The sequence below is a fragment of the Cnephaeus nilssonii genome (assembly GCF_951640355.1).
Source record: "Cnephaeus nilssonii genome assembly, chromosome: 12".
NCBI classification, from domain to species: domain Eukaryota; kingdom Metazoa; phylum Chordata; class Mammalia; order Chiroptera; family Vespertilionidae; genus Cnephaeus; species Cnephaeus nilssonii.
The window spans coordinates 61,889,002-61,909,331 of record NC_137083.1 but is presented as its reverse complement, the minus strand read 5'-3'; the positions used below and the strand labels follow the sequence as shown (position 1 = coordinate 61,909,331).

Genomic DNA, 20,330 nt, shown 5'->3' with positions numbered 1-20,330 from the left:
GGGTGTAAGGAATGAAAGGCTTTTAATGCTGCTACCATATTAGAAATCAGGATACAGTGCAGATACATTTACATTTCCTGTATATTTTTTTGTTGTTTCCTCTGCTTATTTTTTTAAAAAATAAACATTTAAAAGTCTGTCTCCTCTGTTAGCTACACAAGGTGTAACATCTGTAGAACCTGATCTGTTTTGGTGAACCCAGACTAACTGATACACTAGATTGGAAACTCCTATGGAAATTTCCCTTAGAAGAAAACAAGATGGTTCTCCGGGACTCATTCTAAACACAATATTGAACATTTAATACAGGAAGGAGGATATTTATTCTAAATAATATTTCTAAAAAGTTCCCCTGAAACTTAAAAAACAAACAAACCTCAGTCCACCCTCAGTGGGGGGCGTGCAGGAGGCAGCCGGTCATCATTGGACAGCTGCCTCCTGCATGCGTACTGGGGATTGAGCCTGCAACCCAGGCATATGCCCTTGACCAGAATTGAACCCAGGACACTTCAGTCCGCAGGCTGATGCTCTATTCACTGAGCTAAACCTGCTAGGGCTAAGTAATGTTTTTTTTGACCCAGTGATCCCACTTCTAGGAATATATCCCAAGAAACTAGAAACACCAATCAGAAAGGATATGTGCACCCCTATGTTCATAGCAGCACAATTCACCATAGCTAAGATTTGGAAACAGCCTAAATGCCCATCAGCAGATGAGTGGATTAGAAAACTATGGTTCATCTACACAATGGAATACTACCCTGCTATAAAAAAGAAGGAATTCTTACCATTTGCAGCAGCATGGATGGAACTGGAGAGCATTATGCTAAGTGAAATAAGCCAGGCAATGAAAGAAAAAATACCACATGATCTCACTCATTTATGGAAAATAAAGAACATTATAACCTGATGAACAAAAAGATAGATACAGAGGCAGTAAAGCGTCGAACAGACTATCAAATTACAGCGGGAAGGCTGGGGAGTGTTGGGGAGGGCGGGGAAAGAGATCAACCGAAGGACTTGTATGCATGCATATAAGCACAACCAATGGACACAAGACACTGTGGGGGTGGGATGAGGGAATGCGACAGGGAGTAGGGGAGGCTGGGGGAAGGTCAATGGGGGAAAAAAGGAGATATATGTACTACTATGTATAATACTTTAAACAATAAAATAAAATAAAATTTAAATAAAATTGATTTTAGAGAGAGAGGAAGGGAAAGGGAGAGAGAAAAAGAAACATCGATGTGAGAGAAACATTGATCAATTGCCTCCTGCATGTCCCCTACTGGGGATCAAGCTCACAACCCAGGCTTGAGCTCTGACCAGGAATGGAACCGGGGACCTTTGGGTGCATAGAACAATGCTCAACCAACTGAGCCACACTGGCCAGGGCTCCCTAAAACTTTTTTTTATTATTAAATCTTTATTGTTTAAAGTATTACATATATCCCCTTCTCTCCGCCCCCCCCCCCAATTGACCCTTCCCTGAAACTTTTTGATCCGTAGTCTTATGTATATCTTCAGTGAGCCTAATGCACTCAAAAATCTTGAATGTTCAGTCAACATTACATGTATTACATTTGTTTGCTTCAAATCAGTTTGGGAGAGGAGGGGTAATTTCCCATTCACCAGACTGCAGTTCGCGTCTATAATCTCCTACTCCTACATTATGTTATCACTTCATAGACATGAGGAATTTCCAAGATGTTAGTTTGGCCACCATGCGTACTCATTGATTTATATAGCTTCTGTCACCAGTATATATTTATAGCCCTCCAAATCCATAAGGACTCCATTTTTGTCCCTGAATGATGTTTCTATGAGTATACCTGTTTCTAATCTGACATCCATCTGTTACTTCTTGTTGGGTGCTCACTCACAAGATATTAAGAAACATACAAGAGAAACACCTGGTTAGCATTAACCATCTGCCATTTTTTTCTTCCGTGCTGGAGAATTAAGCAATTTGCTGCAATATGGTTTGATAAAGGAGGGTGGGGTTGATTTTAAAAATCCAACCACAATGAATACCAGACCCATCCAACATACTTGGAAATCTACCAGAATAACTCCTGGCAGTTACAAACATAGCTTATATAAGTGCAAAGTGTATGGGGTAAAAAGCATCTCTTCTCTGATCCTAAATTAGAAAGCTACACAAGAAAGCTTGCTTGAATGAAGTTTCTATGTTCGTGTATCATGTTTTCAACCAGATGAAAGACATTGCATGTTTTGGCCTCAGTGTGTGAAAAGCAGGATAGTGAGGAGGCAGCATTTTAAATGGAAGGACTCATCTAAATTGACCAACAGCGACTTCCAGGCATCTGTGGAAATAAGTCTTGTGGGTGTTGAGATTATGATGGGCGTGCCTTATTACAGGAAGCTGGAGACAACAACCAGTTCTGCTGGAGGAACCTCTTTTCCTGCATCAACCTTCTGAGGCTGCTCAATAAACTGACCAAATGGAAGCATTCCAGAACCATGGTGAGTGGGACTTCTGATCATGGAGGTGTCCATCTCACTGAGTTTTTGAAATCTTCAGTTAATTTGTATGGACTTCCTGCTTTGTAAGCTCTATAGATAGACACTGAATGCTATGTAAGATTTAGCCCCTCCTGCCCAGCCAGTGTGGCTCAGTGGTTGAGTGTCGACCTATGAACCAGGAGGTTCTATTCCTGGTCAGGGCACATGCCCAGGTTGCAGGCTCTATCCCCAGTAGGGGACGTGCAGGAGGCAGCTGATCAATGATTCTCATCACTGATGTTTCCATCTCTCCCTCCCTCTCCCTTCTCTGAAACCAATAAAAATATATTAAAAAAAAAAAAAAAAGATTTAGCCCCTCCTAATTCTGGTCATTTATTCTATATGAGAGAAATATTTACATTTCTTTTTAGAGGGCTGGATGTGGATCCTCCCTCAGGGCAGCTCTGGTAGGGAAGTTAGCATTGTTATTTGAGTTATAGTCACAAATCCCAAACGATGCAGCTCTACAGTTATTCATTGCAGCATTGTTTGTAATTATGAAAGATTGGAAACAACCTAAATGCTCATTAACACAGGACCAACTGGTTAAATAACTTATGGTGTATCTTTATAATAGAATATTACACAACGAAAAAGAATGAGGCAGATATCAGAAGCTTTTAATTGTGAACTATCAATGGAGTGACCTCCTTGAAGACTAAATCTAAGTGGAGCCTGGACTATAGATTTCCAAAAGCTCCCCTGGGTAACCTCAGGTCAGCCAGGTTTAGCTTAATTTGTCTATGAGTTGGAAACTCCAAGTAACTTTATATTTTTATTTGTCTTTCTTCACTCTCATTCCTCTTTAAATGAGCAGATGCTGGTGGTGTTTAAATCTGCTCCAATCTTAAAGCGGGCCCTCAAGGTCAAACAGGCCATGCTGCAACTTTATGTCCTGAAGCTGCTAAAAATACAGACCAAGTACCTGGGGCGCCAGTGGAGGAAAAGCAACATGAAAACCATGTCGGCCATTTACCAGAAAGTGCGCCACCGAATGAATGATGACTGGGCTTACGGGAATGGTGAGTACTCTCAGAGCTCTTGACATCCAGGAGTTGCCTTATGTTTAAACAAAACTAAATAAACATTTATTCTACTTTCGTGGCATTTATTGTTATATATTTTGGATGAGAAAATATGTGATTATAGGTTAGGTGCTGATATAACAAACTTTAAGGCACTGCTCCAGTCCAGCATGTACCCCATCCTATGAAAATCCATTTTATTAAATAGTTAAATTGAGAGATATTACCCCCTTTCCAAAATATCCCTTTATTTTTTAAATATATTTTTATTGATTTCAGAGAGGGAGAGAGAGAGAGAAACATCAATGATGAGAGAGAATCATTGATTGGCTGCCTCCTGCACATCCCCTACAGGGGATTGAACCTGCAACCTGGGCATGTGTCCTGAACCAGAATCAAACCTGGGACCCTCCAGTCTAGAGGCTGAATCACTGAGCCAAATCAGCTAGGGCCAAAACATTCCTTTAAATGATTTTTCCCCCTTTATTTTATTTTTTTCCTTTCTGAGAGATTTTTAAAATTAAAATCATCTTTTGTTATTACAAAGCAGTTAGAAAATGCAAGTAAGCAAACTTTAAAATATAGATATATTTTTATTGATTTTAGAGAGAGGGAAAGGGAGAAGGAGGGAGAAAGAGAAAGAGAAACATCAATGTGAGAGAGAAACATCAATCGGTTGCACACACCCTGACTGGGGATCAGACCTGTAACCTAGGTATGTGCCCTGACCAGGAATCAACCCTGGTGTATGGGATGTGCTTCAACCAACTGAGTTACTTGGCCAGGGCACATTTTTGATATTACTATATTTAACCACCCAAAGATTGCCACTGATAACATCTTATTATATATTTTTCCAGATTTCTCTCTTTCTTTCTTTCTTTCTTTCTTTCTTTCTTTCTTTCTTTCTTTCTTCTTTTTTTTTTTTTTAGTAAATCTTTATTATTCAGATTATTATAATTGTTCCTCTTTTTTCCCCCCATAGCTCCCCTCCACCCGGTTCGCATCCCTCCCTCTGCCCTTACCACCACCACCACCCCCACTATCCTCATCCATAGGTGTACGATTTTTGTCCAGTCTCTTCCCGCACGCCCCACACCCCTTTCCCCCCAAGGATTGTCAGTCCATTCCTTTTCTATGCCCCTGATTCTATTATATTCACCAGTTTATTCTGTTCATCAGGTTTTTTATTCACTTGATTTTTAGATTCACTTGTTGATAGATATGTATTTGTTGTTCATAATTTTTATCTTTACATTTTTCTTCTTCTTCCTCTTCTTAAAGAATACCTTTCAGCATTTCATATAACACTGGTTTGGCGGTGATGAACTCCTTTAGCTTTTTCTTATCTGTGAAGTTCTTTATCTGACCTTCCATTCTGAATGATAACTTTGCTGGGTAGAGTAATCTTGGTTGTAGGTTCTTGCTATTCATCACTTTGAATATTTCTTGCCATTCCCATCTGGCCTGAATAGTTTCTGTTGAGAAATCAGCTGACAATCATATGGGTGTTCCCTTGTAGGTAACTAACTGTTTTTCTCTTGCTGCTTTTAATATTCTCTCTTTGTCTTTTGTTCTTGGCATTTTAATTATGATGTGTCTTGGTGTGGCCCTCTTTGGATTCCTTTTCTTTGGGGTTCTGTGCGCTTCCTGGACTTGTAAGTCTATTTCTTTCACCAGGTGGGGGAAGTTTTCTGTCATTATTTCTTCAAATAGGTTTTCAGTATCTTGCTCTCTCTCTTCTTCTGGCACCCCATATTCGAATGTTGGTACGCTTGAAGTTGTCCCAGAGGCTCCTTACACTACCTTCATATTTTTGGATTCTTTTTTCTTTTTGCTTTTCCACAAATCTTTGACTTGATTCTTGCGATCCTCTAGTCTACTGTTGGATCTCTGTATATTATTTTTTATTTCAGTCAGTGTATGCTTAATTTCTAGTTGGTCCTTTTTCATATCCTCGAGGGTCTCACTAAATTTATTGGCCTTTTGTAGAAAATTCTTGAAAAACCTTATAACCATAGTTTTGAACTCTATATCCAGTCATTTGCTTTCCTCCATTTCTTTCATTTGTGACCTGTTTCTTTGTCTCTGCATTTTGGCTGCTTCCCTGAGTTGACAGAGTGGCTTTGTGTGCTAAGTGTCCTGTCAGCCCTGCCCTAAGAGGCCCCTGGTTCTCAGTGTCCCTCGGTAATTGCTGCAAGCACCTCTGAGAGAAAGCCACCCTCGAGTTTCACCTGCTGCCAGACAGTCCAGTTTCTCTTCGTATGAGTCTGGGTCCCAGAGTCTTGCCTGGAACTGAAGTTCAGAGCAGTCGGGAGCTTTTGTCTCCCTCCCAATTGAGAAAGCTAGCCGCGTACTCAGTTGCCAGCCCTCTCTGCGCGCGCACCTCGTACCTCTGCCTTCCGCAGCTCCTGTGAGTCTCAGTGTGCTTTTCTCTTTCCTTCTAGTTGTAGAATTTCCACTCAGCCAGCCTTCCCATGGTTCTGGATGATGTCCGTTTTGTCTTTTAGTTGTAGTTTTGAAATTGTTGTGCGAGGCAGCAGTTCAGGTGATTACCTATGCCTCCATCTTGGTTTCTCTGTTCCAGATCTTTTTCTTTACATATATATACTTTTTATTAAAATGAAAGCAAATTGTACTTGCTTTTTTTTTTCTTTAGCATAAATACATTTATTTACTAACCAAAGGTTAGTAATTAAACTAGCACTCGGAAATAGTTGTATGTAAAATGTTTGCAATAAAGATAACTGAACACAGTGATGAAAAACAAAACAGCCTGGAGAGATTTGCTCCTTGAACTGAGCTTGTTTATCCTCACAGCTAATTCTTGTCCAGAAGGATGGTGGAATTTTTACTCTACTTTTTCATAGATCCACGTACAGGTGACAGTGTTTATGATACATTCCACCACTAATTTCCTGCCTTCCAATCTTCTCATTATTGTACTTTTCTTCCCATTCCGTTCCTGACGTTGAACCAATGACGCATTTTGGAGAGAGAAAAAGAGAGAGAAACATTGATATGTTCCACTTATTTATGCATTCCTTGGTTGATTCTTGTATATGCCCTGACTGCAATTGAACCCGCAACCTTGGTGTATTGGGATGACAACAAAGTGCCATTTATAAAGGTGCAGACAGTTTGAGTTTTTCCACCATCAGCTGTAGTTTCTTCAAAACTTCTCTCCCAGGTTATCTGAGAACTGTCATTTTCAATGTGCCCTCAGTTCTTATTAAGGTTTTTGCCATCAGAAGTGATGACGGTCTGGTTTGGCCGTGGCACCCGCTCTCCGCAGAGCCATTCCCACTCCCAGTTCCTTCAGGTGCTCATGGAAGCCTTAGCTCTCCACTAAGCACCGTCTTCCTAGCAGCTGCTGAGTGGTGGCCAAGCGAGTGCAGGAGACATGTGGCCAGCCTGAGCCAAGAAGAGTTTGGTGCCAGGAACATGGCCTGTACCTGCTATTTTATCATCTCTTTTTATGTTTATCCTTACCTGAGGATATACACTGAGTGGCCAGATTATTATGACCACCTGATGTTTGTAGGTAAATTAGCCGTACACTGCATCGTATGGGATATGGAAGCCGAAGGCCTGTTCGAACAAAACAGCCTGCAACCTTTGCTGTCTGCAGTTACCAAGATAAAACGTCTCCAATTCGCACAGGAACAAAAGGATTGGACAGTCGAGCATTGGAAAAAAGTCATGTGGTCCGATGAATCACATTTCCAGTTGCATCATGCAAATGGCAGAGTGAGAACAGAAACAGCTTGAAAGCATGCACCCCACATGCATAAGTACCTTCAAGCTGGTGGGGGCAGTGTTATGGTTTGGGGCATGTTTTCTTGGCATGATTTGGGCCCTTTAATTCCTGTGGAACAATGTCTGAATAGCACAACATACCTAAAGTATCATTGCTGATCAAGTTCATCCTATCATGTTGATGGCGTATCCCAATGAAGATGGCTTCTTCCAACAAGACAATGCGCCATGCCACGGTGCTCGTATTGTGCAGAAGTGGTTTTAAGAACATGAGGGAGACTTTACCGTGCTTAGGTGGCCCCCACAATCACCAGATCTCAATCAAATTGAGCATTTGTGGGACAAAGTTAAAAGAGCCATCAGGCAGCTGGTTCCACAACCATCAAATCTCACAGAACTGGACAGTGCTATTCATCAGGCATGGTGTCAGATTCCTTGCATCACCTTTCAACATCTCATGGAGTCAGTGCCAAGAAGAATCGCTGCAGTATTGAAGGCAAAAGGTGGCCCAAAGAAGTACTGATGGGGTTATCATAATAATATGGCCACTCAGTGTATATTTTTTCCATTGATTTTTTTTTTTTTTAGAAGGGAGAGAGAAACATCGTTGTGAGAGAGCTACCTTGGTTGCCTCCCGCACATACCCCACTGGCTCATGATGGAATCTGCAACCCAGGTACGTGTCCTTGATTGGGAATCGAACCTGAGACCCTTCGGTCTGCAGGCCTACGCTCTAACCACAGAGCCATACCAGCCAAGGCTATAATCTCTTTTTAATTAGCATTATCTCCACCTTTCCATATCACTATATTTTAAAATTTCATCTAATAATCAAGTCTGAATTCAGAAATCCCCAGTTGACCTAATGTTTTTGAAAGGTATTTTTCCAAGTCATAATCCAACCCAGGACCACAAATTCCATCTGGTTGTTATAGCCTTTTATTAGTTTTGAAACTAGCTGCCATTTCCCCCTCTCCCCCACCCCCACCTATAACACTGACTAATTGAAGAACGAGGACAAGTTTCCTGCAGGTTATCCACCATCTGGATTTGTCTACTTGCTTCTTTGTGTTGTCATTTACCTTATTCCTCCATCTCAGCGATTTTCAACCTTTTTCATCACATGGCACACATAAACTAATTACTAAAGTTCTGCGTCACACCAAAAATATATATTTTTTGCAGATCTGACAAAATAAACAGGTATGATTCTGATTCATTCACACTGAATGGCTATTGTTGTGTTGGCTGTTGTCATTCTTTTATTTAACAATCCAAGGGAAAATAGGTCAGTGCCCCTGACTAAATAGTCAGGTATTGCATGTTTTAAAAATTCTTACGGCACCAGTTGAAAATCGCTGCTCTATCTCTGGTATTGCCTGTAAACTGAAAGTTAGATCCAAAGGTTTGATGAATTCAATTTAAAACTTTTTGGCTATAGTACATTCTAGGTCAGTGATGGGCAAACTGAGGCTCGCGAGCCACATGCGGCTCTTTGGCCCCTTGAGTGTGGCTCTTCCACAAAATACCACAGCCTGGGCGAGTCTATTTTGAAGAAGTGGCATTAGAAGAAGTTTAAGTTTAAAAAATTTGGCTCTCAAAAGAAATTTCAATAGTTGTACTGTTGATATTTGGCTCTGTTGACTAATGAGTTTGCCGACCACTGTTCTAGGTCATGTTGGGAGCTGCATATTGTAATACACTGTAATTCCTAGTTAACTTACCAAGACTTAGGCTAAGATTGACCCGAGTTTAGAAGAATATATTTTGGAGAGCTTCTTCATTGTATTGACATTTGTTGTAGTGGGATTTGAGCATTGTTTGCATAATTGCATTTAAGAGTTTTTGGCAAGACGACTAATGACTTGTCTTTGCTGGGATTTGTAACAGGCCTGAATTTGAGAGGATGCTGCAGTAAAGAGTGCAGAGAACTAAGGGAAGCATCTGATTGGCAGATAACAAGTCAGGATGCAACTTCTACTATCCTATATAATAAAGATGTCATATGCAAATGGTCCTTACGCTGTGAAGTGTAACGACCGACCGCATAACGACCAGATCACGGATCAGCAGGAGGGTAGGGCAGCGAGCTACAAGCGGGCAGCGGAGAGCTACAGGAGGGGGCAGGACAGCGGTTGGAGACCTACTGGAGGGCAGCAGCAAGCTACTGGTGTACGGATTCATGCGCAGGGCTACTAGTAAGACATAAAGCACAATTAGCCCTAGCCGGTTTGGCTCAGTGGATAGAGCGTCAGCCTGCGGACTGAAGGGTCCCAGGTTCGATTCCGGCCAAGGGCACATGCCTGAGTTTCGGGCTCGATCCCCATTGGGGGGGTGTGCGGGAGGCAGCTGATCAATGATTCTCATCATTGATGTTTCTCTCTATCCCTCTCCCTTCCTCTCTAAAATCAATAAAATATATTTTTATTAAAAAGTGCAATTAACTATTTAAATTCTTATAGATTTTTAAAATATGAAAATGTTTTATCCTGCAAATGGCACATCTGTTGTTGCTGCCTCATGAGCCGAAATCCTAACTGCACTTACTTATGATAAACCATTGAGTGTGGGAACAAGAGATCTGGGAATGTGTATCTCTGGCCCTGAAATAAGAGTCTAAGTGGGATAAATAGAAACAAAGTAGATTATTTGTTTTCTATTTTTACCTCCATGGAAGCCTTAATCTCCTAATATTAATATAAGCTGGGGGAGGCCCCAGGGAATCAGGAAGTCTTTAATAATTGGTTCATTCTAATTCTTCTTGTTGTACCCCTTTCTGCCTCATCACATTCCTTGAGAGCTGGTGATTCCATTCAAATAGCATCATTTCGTTCATTGTTGTTTCATTATAACATTGATGAGATGCCTTTCTAACGTAACTCATTTATATCCATTAGCCTATGTTAAAATTGTGTCCCTTATTGTGATGCAGAACCTATCAATGATGTAAAGTGAGGACTTACTTACTGAACATATAACTAGTAAGAAAGTGAAATAAAGAAAAGGAAGTAAAATAGAAGATACCTCCCTCAGGGTCCTTACAGTGGTAATCACGGTTGCCAGTTTCTAGTCTGTATATGTAAGCGTATGTATATGGGCACGTATGTATTTTTTAAACCTGAATGGCAGCATGTTATTTACTTTTTTCATTTACAGAAAGGAAATTCTGAGCAATTCCATTGTTGGTATCCTATAGACCATGGTCTGTGGTAAGGGGAGCAGTGTCCTAAGTTGTATACATCTTTTTCCTTCTCTCCTCCCACCAGACATCGATGCCAGGCCATGGGACTTCCAAGCAGAAGAATGCACCTTGAGGGCCAACATTGAGGCTTTTAATAGCCGCCGATATGACAGCCCTCAGGACTCTGAATTTTCACCTGTGGATAACTGCTTGCAGAGTGTGCTGGGTCAGAGGCTGGATCTGCCTGAGGATTTCCACTGTTCATATGAGATCTGGCTGGAAAGAGAGGTGTTTTCACAGCCCATCTGTTGGGAAGAGCTGCTCCAGAATCACTAAGCTCTTGTCAACAAAGCATCTGCTAGATGGGGGTTGGCTCCAATAAATGGTGCTCTGCCTACCCTGCTCATTCAGCCTTCATTTCCAGTTCTAGAAATGCTTGTCCAGGGGAGAGCTGGCCCAGTCCAAGGACATCAGGGTAGTTCAGGGCGACCTGGGGGCTATGGTGCCTGTAGATAGTGCAAGGCTAGGATCCTGAATCACAAAAAATTGATGAACTTAATCTGGGGTCATTTGGATGCCAGGTGACCTTGGAAATCTCCTGTTGGATCTGTCCTTCACATGCTCTTTTGTGGGACTGCTCTCTGCTTTAGTTTTACCTAGAACCAGCCTGGCCCTTGCTGGCCCCAAGTGTGCAGATAAGTTTATGATGGCATCTGGTCCATGGCATTCATCATGGTCATGAGAGGTGCACGTCATAAAAGAGGGAGAGTATTTTCTTCTTGCTTACCCTGTACTCCTAGGACTTACCAGAGGTTTGGCAAAACCAACTTTGAAATTAAGTTGTTTTTTTTTAATTTTTGACACTAGTTCTGGCCAGTGTGGCTCAGTTGGTTAGAGCGTCATCCCATGCATCAAGGGGTTCAATTTCCCATCAGGGCACATACCAAGGTTGCTGGTTCAATCCCTGGACAGAGCACGTACAGGAGGCAACCAATCAATGAAAAACATATCCTTGGGTGAGAATTAAAATTTTGATACCTCTTTCTAAAGTCATTAACTCTAAGATAATTTTGGAGCACCTGCACCTTCTTTGTAAAGGATGATGACTATTACCTAAATACTGCATGTTATAGGAAGGTATATTGTGTAAAGTGTTTTCCCTTTATTCTCTAAGAGATCTATGGTCAATATTAATATTATTTTCTTGTGAACTCTGTATAGGGCATGGAGTGCTCTGTCACAACCAGTACAAACAGGCCTCCTCTAAGGATGTTCCATGTTTTTTCTGAAACTACCTTAGTCTTAAAATGTCTGAGTACACTGCAGAAATTCATTTTAATCTAATTCATTTTTTAAATGACCAGTTATCTACAGATTTTACTTATTGATATGTTGTGTCCATTTGCATGATCAATTATTGAACAGCAAGACAGCTTACCATTTTTCTTCTATGTTGATTAATAATGATTTTATTTTCTTTTTTCCTGCTAGTGGTTTCAAAGTGTCATGTGGAGATTTAGCAATACTGTTTCTACCCTAACAGTATTGCACATTGCTTTGAAAATATAAGGGTTGTTGTACCAACCTCTTTAAACTTCTCTTACAGCAGAATCACATACTTCCCACAGAAACAAGGTTTTTAGGAAAGTCTGATTCAATCAGGATTATTTTATTTCTCTTCTAGCCCCACAATTGCCATCTATATTTTCAAGCTTTTTTACTTTAAATCCTCCTTCCCCCAACGTAGACATTATTGAATCTGTTTTATAACAGCACCAGGCCATTTAATTGTGCCAGATCTAATCAAAATTGGCTTATTTATACTCTGTCCTTTGTCAGCCACAGCCTCTCTGGAAGTCATGATTGCATTTCAAACCATATCCAAAGGAACTACACCAAAACTAATCAAAGCTTGGGCTTCACCTCCTTGTGCTGTTAGGCAGCAGGATTTCTGTTTTTATGGATAGGTCCTGTAAATATGTGATGCATGACATTGCTTTAAATACTTTGTACTTTTGCCTGAAGAGGATGGTAGTCCTCATTGCAATCAAAATAATTTACCAAGCATATCATTGTGAACCCTGTTAAACTATAATTTTAATGTGATTTCAGTAAAAAGATAATTTTCAAAGAAAGAGCAGTCATCAATCTATTTCGTTTAAAGCCATATAGTATTAATTTGTGTCAAGTACAAATAAGTTGCCCTTTTAAAATATGCACATTGCCCTAGCCGATTTGGTTCAGTAGATAGAGTGTCCCCCTGCTGACTGAAGGGACCCAGGTTCGATTTTGGTCAAGGGCACGTGCCCAGGTTGTGGGCTCCATCACCAGGAGAGGGCGTGCAGTAGGCAGCCAATCAATGATTTCCTCTCATCATTAATGTTTCTATCTCTCCCTTCCTCTCTGAAATCAATATATATATATATATATATATATATATATATATATATATATCAATTTATATATATATATCAATTTAAAATATGCATAAAGAATGCTTCCTGAGGCTTAGAAGTATGGTAAGTCTTAACATTTCATACTTTCTTACAAATCTTCTCTAAGGGAAGATTAATTCTCAGTGCAGATGGAGAAATTGTGGCACCAAGGATAAATGATTAGTTTCAAATCACATCATTTTTCCACTGACTTGCTGGGACAAGTATTCAGGTATTGACAGCCAGCCCCATATGTTAAGGTAACCAGGTTGATTGAATATCCCAATTTGAGAATCCATGTGTGTGGTTAAGAATAAATTCAGATTAATTAGCTTCCAATCATGATTACTGTTACTTCATAGAACATCATTTGAGTGATTCATTAAGTAGAGGATTTTAAAATATATATTTTTACTGATTTCAGAGAGAGGAAGGGAGAAAGGGAGAGATATAGAAACATCAATGATGAGAGAGAATCATCAATCGGCTGCCTCCTGCACACCCCCTACTGGGGATTTAGCCCGAAACCAGCACATGTGACCTGACCAGGAATCGAACCGTGACCTCCTGGTTCATAAGTCGATGCTCAAACACTGAGCCACGCTGGCGGGGCAAGTAGAGGATTTTTATTTGTGAATATTTCAGTAAAGTTTGTCTTGATAGTTAACACTTTATTTACTGATGCACTTTAATAAAAAAATTCAACTGGAGTTAGAAACTTGGTCTTAGTTACTTAGCTCATTAATTAGAGCATTAATGAGATTAAGGTCATGACTTTATTGTATGAACCACGGTCATTTCCAGAACCTCAGCTGCATTCCTAATCTCAGCAAGTTTTATTGTGAAGGACTAGAGGGGAAAATTCAAAATTCTTTAACACAGGAGAATATTAAAGACATATTAGATATAGAAAGGAAGGATATAATTAAAGAGGATGAATATATAAAATCTTATTTTAGTATTCCTTGGGAGTAGACTAATACAAGCAACTGCAAAATCTTAGTGATTTATGACAAACCTTCATTTCTTGTTCATGGGTCTACAAATCAGCTGCCGCTCTGCTCAACTCAGATTGAACTCTGCTGGATTGACTCTGCTCCGTACGTCTTCTTCTGGCCCCAGGCTGATAGAACAGCCCCTGCCTGGGACACACTTTTCTCGCAGTGAAGGGCAGGAGCAAGAGACCAAACCATACCATGCAAGCACATTTAAAGTTCCTGCTTGGATGTGGCATAGGTCAAATTGTTCATATTCCATTGGCTTAAAGCAATTAATGGACAAGCCAACCACTGGGCCAGAGAAAGCACACTTCACCTGCAGGGAAACAGTTGCAACCAGACTGCCAGAGACACTTAGTCACTACCGCTTCCCAGTGAGCGCTTGAGGTTGGTAGTGAGACTTCCTTAGTGATTCTTGAGAATTTTGACATTTCCTGCGAGCATTTGAAACCGCCCATTTCAGTGCTTTATGCTGATATTTTTAGTTGTGCTTTCTTGTCTTTCCTTGTCCACAGTTCCCCCAGCTCTTCATTCTAACAACAATCATCGTTATGTAAAAATAACCCTATAGACAAGTGTTTTAATGGTTTCTGTTTCTCCCCCAAGTAGTGGTGGTGAGTTTTGAATTTTTCCCTCTAGTCCTTCTGGAGATGACCCATATTTACAATAAAACTAGCTGAGATTAGGAATGCAGCTGAGGTTCTGGAAATGACCGTGGTTCATACAATAAAGTCATGACCTTAATCTCATTAATGCTCTAATTAATGAGCTAAGTAACTACCTTAACATCCAGGCTAGGTCAAGTATGAACTTTGCAATTCTGGGAAGCTAGGTGATAAGTGTGTTTAGGGTGATTTTCTCGGGCTAAGGAAGTCCTGCCATTATCTCAAAAATACTGGGCATGGCCAATTAACATCTACTCTACCTATTATTCCAGACCAGACTTTTCTGTATCAGTGTGATAAGAATGTTTCCTGTAATAAAGCAACATTTTACAAAATATAGAACTTAGACATAAACATTTCTAAAACACCTAGTAGGTTCCATAGCAGCTAGTAGTATCTTACATGTGTTTAATACTACTACATATTTAAATACATATTTTATATGATGCTTTTCAATAAGAGAAAATTTAAAAATTTAGAGTAAATGTGGCTACAGAATGATTTTATTATCTATACACTAGAGGTCCTGTGCACAGATTCGTGTACTGGTGGGGTCCCTCAGCCTGGCCTGTGGGGGTTGGACTGAAACCAGCTTTCCGACATCCCCTGAGGGGTCCCGGATTTTGAGAGGGCGCAGGCCGGGCTGAGGGACCCCATTGGTGCACAATCAGGCTGGAGTGTCCCGATCGCTGGACCCCAGCAGCAAGCTAACCTACCAGTTGGAGTGTCTTCCCCCTGGTGGTCAGTGCATGTCATAGCAACTGGTCCAAAGGTCGAACAAATGATCAGATACTTAGCATATTAGGCTTTTATTACATAGGATTATAACCTTTGTCTTCCTCTTGGCCTCCTCCTGCTTTACTCACTTTCTCTGCACCAAAAAAAAAATGATTATAGTGCCTTTTCATGCTACCCAGAGAGGAAGTGCCATATGATGGTGTTCTCGGTTCCTATTGTTAACAAAAAAAACCATTGAAACCTGTAAAGAATTTTAGTGAGTTTATTTGAGCCAAACTGTTGACATATGCTGGGAAGCAGAACCTCAATGAATTGAGATAATGCTGCGAAGAATGGTGGGTTACATCTGTATTTATACATTGCCATCAAAGGAGGGACATAGGTGGGCTACATGAAATTCATTGGATAAAGTCAAACGGTGGGAAACCCCTAGGATTGGACAAAAAGTAAAATGATGGACACATACTTAGGTGGGTACAAGAACAATTAACATGATAATGAAGGAATTTGAGGCATCTGTCCTGGCGCCTACCACATTTGGTTGTGCCCCAGGGGCTCCAGCAAAAGAAGGAAGTTACAAGTTACCCAGACATCTCACAGATATGTTATCTTAGAGGCAAAAAGGCAAATGGGCTCAGTAAAGAAGATCCAAGTTGATCTTTGTCAGGGAAGATAGCAGCCTAGGAATGACTGCCCACCATAACCTGTTTGTAGTTAAATATTTAATTTTCAGACCATCTTTTGTGGTTATCCTAGGTCTCTGAGTTTTCAAGACTGCCACACAGGCCTCCCCTGAGCTTGTCAGGTTAGCAGGTGGCTTCTTTCGTTCACACTATGTAACTTAAAGGGAAACTTGCACAATGTCCGGAGCCCTTGATGTCCTGCAAATGAAGGAGGAAGATGTCCTCAAATTCCTTGCAGCAGGAACCCACTTAGGAGGCACCAACTTTGACTTCCAAATGGAACAGTACATCTACAGAAGGGAGAGTGATGGCACCTACGTCATCAATCTGAGGAGAACCTGGGAGGAGCTTCTGCTGGCAGCTCATGCCATTGTTGCCATTGGAAACCCTGCTGATGTCAGTCATATTGTCCAGGAATACTGGCCAGCGAGCTGCTGAAGTTTGCTGCTGCCACTGGAGCCACTCGTATTGCTGCTGCTTCACTCCTGGAACCTTCACCAACCAGATCAGGCAGCTTTCCGGGAGCCAAGACTTCTGGTGTTTACTGACCCCAGGGCTGACCACCAGCCTCTCACAGAGGCGTCTTATGTTAACCTGCCCACCGTTGCTCTGTGCAACACAGTCCTCTGTGATATGCGGACATTGCCAGCCCTTGCCACAACAAGGGGACTCACTCAGTGGGTCTGATGTGTTGGATGCTGGCCTGGGAAGTACTGCCCATGGATGGCAACATCTCCCATGAACAATCACAGGAGGTCATGCTTGATCTCTACTTCTACAGAGATCCTTGAGAGAGTGAAAAGGAAGTGCAGGCTGCCGCTGCTGAAAAGTCTGTGACCAAGGAGGAAATTTTCAGGGTCCACGGACAGCTCCAGCTCCTGAGGTCACTGCTCCTTAACCTGAGGTCGGAAACTATTCTGAAGTTGTGCAGGTGCCCTCCGCCTACCCAGTAGTTTCCTGTGGAAACCCGGAGAGCTCAGCGTCCACTGAGACTGGTCTGCAGCCCCCACTGTGCAGGCTACTGACTGGATAGGAACAGCCGCTGAGTGGTCTTCAGCTGTTCTTCCACAAAAGAACGGAAATAAGGTTGATGAAAAATAAAGTTCCTGAAAGCTGTGTTCCTTTAAAAAAAAAGATTATAGTGATAGTGAAAATAATAATTTACCTCCCCTATCATATCACTGAGCTATTATTATGGTGGCGATTTAACAATATAAGGAAATGTGTAATCTCAAAAATAGGGTAGAACAAAGGGAGAGATCAAAGCTCTGTTTATAATGGCAGCAACATGCAAATACTTTTGGAAATGTTGGCATGGGTAAGTTCCAATTGGTGATTTTTTGAAAACACATGAGTTATCTTATTTTACCTATTTTTCCACTCGTGAATTTTCAGTAGTGGAAAATCACCTGGTATTCCTTCAGGATTCTTGGTCTGGAAAGTTTATAGAAGGTAAGTCCTAAGTACCTTATACCTTCAAACACCTTTTCCAGGTGAAGGTTATTTGCTAAATGTTTGGCTATTCTAATATCCTTAAAATGTTAAGCCTCAATATTTAGAAGCAAATTTTTATTTGGGAGCCCTGCCAGTGTGGCTCAGTGGTTGAGCATCAACCTATGAACCAGGAGGTCACGGTTCGATTCCTGGTCAGGGGACATGCCAGGGTTTGGGGCTCAATCCCCAGCAAGGAGGCATGGAGGAGGCAGCCGATCAGTGATTCTCTCACATCATTGATGTTTCTATCTCTCTCCCTCTTCCTTCCTCTCTGAAATCAATAAAAAATATATATTTAAAAAATTGTTTTTCTTTAGAAATATATTCTTGAGTTGAAAGATCCAAGATCATCTAGGCCAACTTCCACCAAGCGCAAGAATTCCTTTTTTTTTTTAAAGGTAAGATTTCATATATATATATATGATGATGATGATTTCAGAGAGGAAGGGAGAGGGAGAGATAGGTAGAAACATCAATGATGAGAAAGACTCATTGATTGGCTGCCTCCTGCATGCCCCACACTGAGGATTGAGCCGGCAGCCCAGGCATATGCCTTGACCAGGAATCGAACCGGTGACCTCATGGTTTCTGGGTCGACACTCAACCGCTGAGCCACACCCGGCTGGGCAAGAATTCCTTTAATAGCACTCACCAGGTGCTCACCTAGCCTCTAATATTTTCACTGATAAGAACCTCACTACTTCATCGTTTCTATAGTAACAAAGTGCCTACAACAGTATTAAGTACCTCAATACAGTAAACTTATGGTATTATTTAGGCCAGAAGAACCATAAACATTTATAGTATCCAAAATCCTAACATAAGCTATTAATTGTACCTTTTCCCCACTATTAATTTCCAAGGGCTACTGTAACAAGTTACCAGAAGCTGAATGGCTTACAACACACACAAAATATGTTTTTCCACGGTACTGGAGGACAGAAGTCTGAAATCAAGGTGTCAGGACTACACTCTCTCCAAGGGCTCTGGGAGAATCCATTCCTTGCCTTTTCTAGCTTCTGAGGGCTCCAGGCATTCCTTGGCTTACACAAATCACTCCAATGTCTGCCGTCATGGTCACATTGCCCCCCCTTCTCTCCCAAAACTCCTTTGCCTCGCTCATAAGAATACATCTGATTGAATTTAGGGCCCACCAGGATAAGCTCCTCCTCTGGAGAGCCTTAATCTTTTACCATATGGTAATATTCACAGGTTCCAAGGATCAGGCAGGCATAAAGAGGTATTTGGGGGAACCACCATTCAATCCACTAATATACTCACCAAACACCTAGTAAATAGAAATATTGATTTACTTACTCTCCCTCTATCGTTATTAGAGGTATAAGGCAAGACCCAGGGGAAGTTATTTTTATTTGTAAAATATGTCTGGTTATTGATGTAGTCAAAGGAGAGTCAAATAAAGAAAGAGTTTCAGGCTTGGGTAGATTTTGTGACATGAGGAAGAAGGTGTAAAATTGAATATTACATGTATGTATGGGTATTTTGGATAAGAATTCAAATGTAAAAATTCAAATAATTTTTCAGAGTACACAATGAAAAATGCAACCTCCCACCCCAGATCCCTTTCCCATTCTTCAGAAATCATCACTATCAATATTTTTTCCTATTTTCTGTCCTTTCAGCAAATTCCCATGATAATACCCATCCCCACACCAATTTCTTTTACACAAGTGGGAGCACAATATATTGTATACTTTTAAAAAAATCATCCTAGAGATCTATCTATATCAGTATTCTCTTAATGACTATACATTTAATATATTAAATCAAACAATTCTTTCCTAATATGTTTACAAATATTTTTCAGCTAGGAAGAAAGATTAGAAGGAAAGATATAGGTGGGAGGAATGGGATGTGTGGAAGTTATGATGGTATGAGGTTAAGGGAGACTCATTCAATTCTCATAGCAATAAGCCAGAGCAATCTGAAATATAGTTGCCAGCAGCTCTGGCCTTTCAGACTGCCAGATCCTGTGAATGTGATAAGATTGTGCCTGAGTGGGCTATAGGGAGGTGTTCAGACTGTTTACTCCTTTATCATTAGATTTAAATATCAAAAAACAGGAATTTAAAATTTTTACTTTTATACAAAATAACCAAAATCTTTCTAAGGAACTGCGAAAGTCATCCCACCTCTGCTCAAACACCTTTGATGACAGTGACTTCCTTACTAAATAAGACAGTGCCATCTGTCCCCTTGCCTTCAAATGGAAACACTACTTGGAACATTCTGTAACTTTTTGTTCAAATGCTTAATGGAGCTGGCACGACAAAGATCCTCCATGTGGATGCCTATGAAAATATGTCTTCAGCAAAAAGATGTGAGGTGTTTTACCCAGAAAGGCCATCCTGGGTCAGGTTGAGTGTGGATGCTGGACCCAGCTTGGTGAGTTATTCTTTTAAGGCTCTGACTCCATTTGCTGTGTGGTAAGTGACAAGTTGTTTCATTTCTTAGATTCCCCATCTGTAAAACGGGATAATACTACCTACCTTCTAGAATTGTGAGGATTAAATGAGTCACTATGCGTACAGTGCTTAGAATAATGCTTGCTAATCATGAGTGTTCAATTGTAGCTTCCCACCTCATTCCCCTCCCTTTCATAGAATCCCCCAGCAAGAATAATAAATAGGATTTTTAATTCTCTGGATCAGGGATCAGCAAACTACAACCCATGGCCCAAATCTGGCCCACCAACACTTTTATACAGTCCATGAGCTAAGAATGATTGTTACATTCTTATATAGTTGAGGAAAAATCCATTGAAGAAAAAGTATTGTATAACACATGAAAATTTGATGAAATTCA

At 40.8% G+C, this 20,330-nt stretch overlaps 1 protein-coding gene and 1 pseudogene across 2 annotated transcripts in view; both read left to right on the top strand.

Annotated features, from left to right (window-relative positions):
- The window catches only part of STRIP2 (striatin interacting protein 2), a 50,080-nt gene extending 37,671 nt beyond the window's left edge, over positions 1 to 12,409 (top strand). The window contains exons 19-21 of the mRNA XM_079785638.1: positions 2,383 to 2,487; positions 3,344 to 3,548; positions 10,577 to 12,409. Coding sequence (XP_079641764.1) covers positions 2,383 to 2,487; positions 3,344 to 3,548; positions 10,577 to 10,827 — 561 coding nt within the window. The 3' untranslated portion in view covers positions 10,828 to 12,409. The remainder of the gene's footprint in view (positions 1 to 2,382; positions 2,488 to 3,343; positions 3,549 to 10,576) is intronic.
- A 3,778-nt stretch (positions 12,410 to 16,187) lies between these two features.
- Positions 16,188 to 17,111, top strand: LOC307108088 (small ribosomal subunit protein uS2-like; annotated as a pseudogene). Its single transcript has one exon. The product of its transcript is annotated as a small ribosomal subunit protein uS2-like (transcript).
- Positions 17,112 to 20,330: the final 3,219 nt, after the last annotated feature.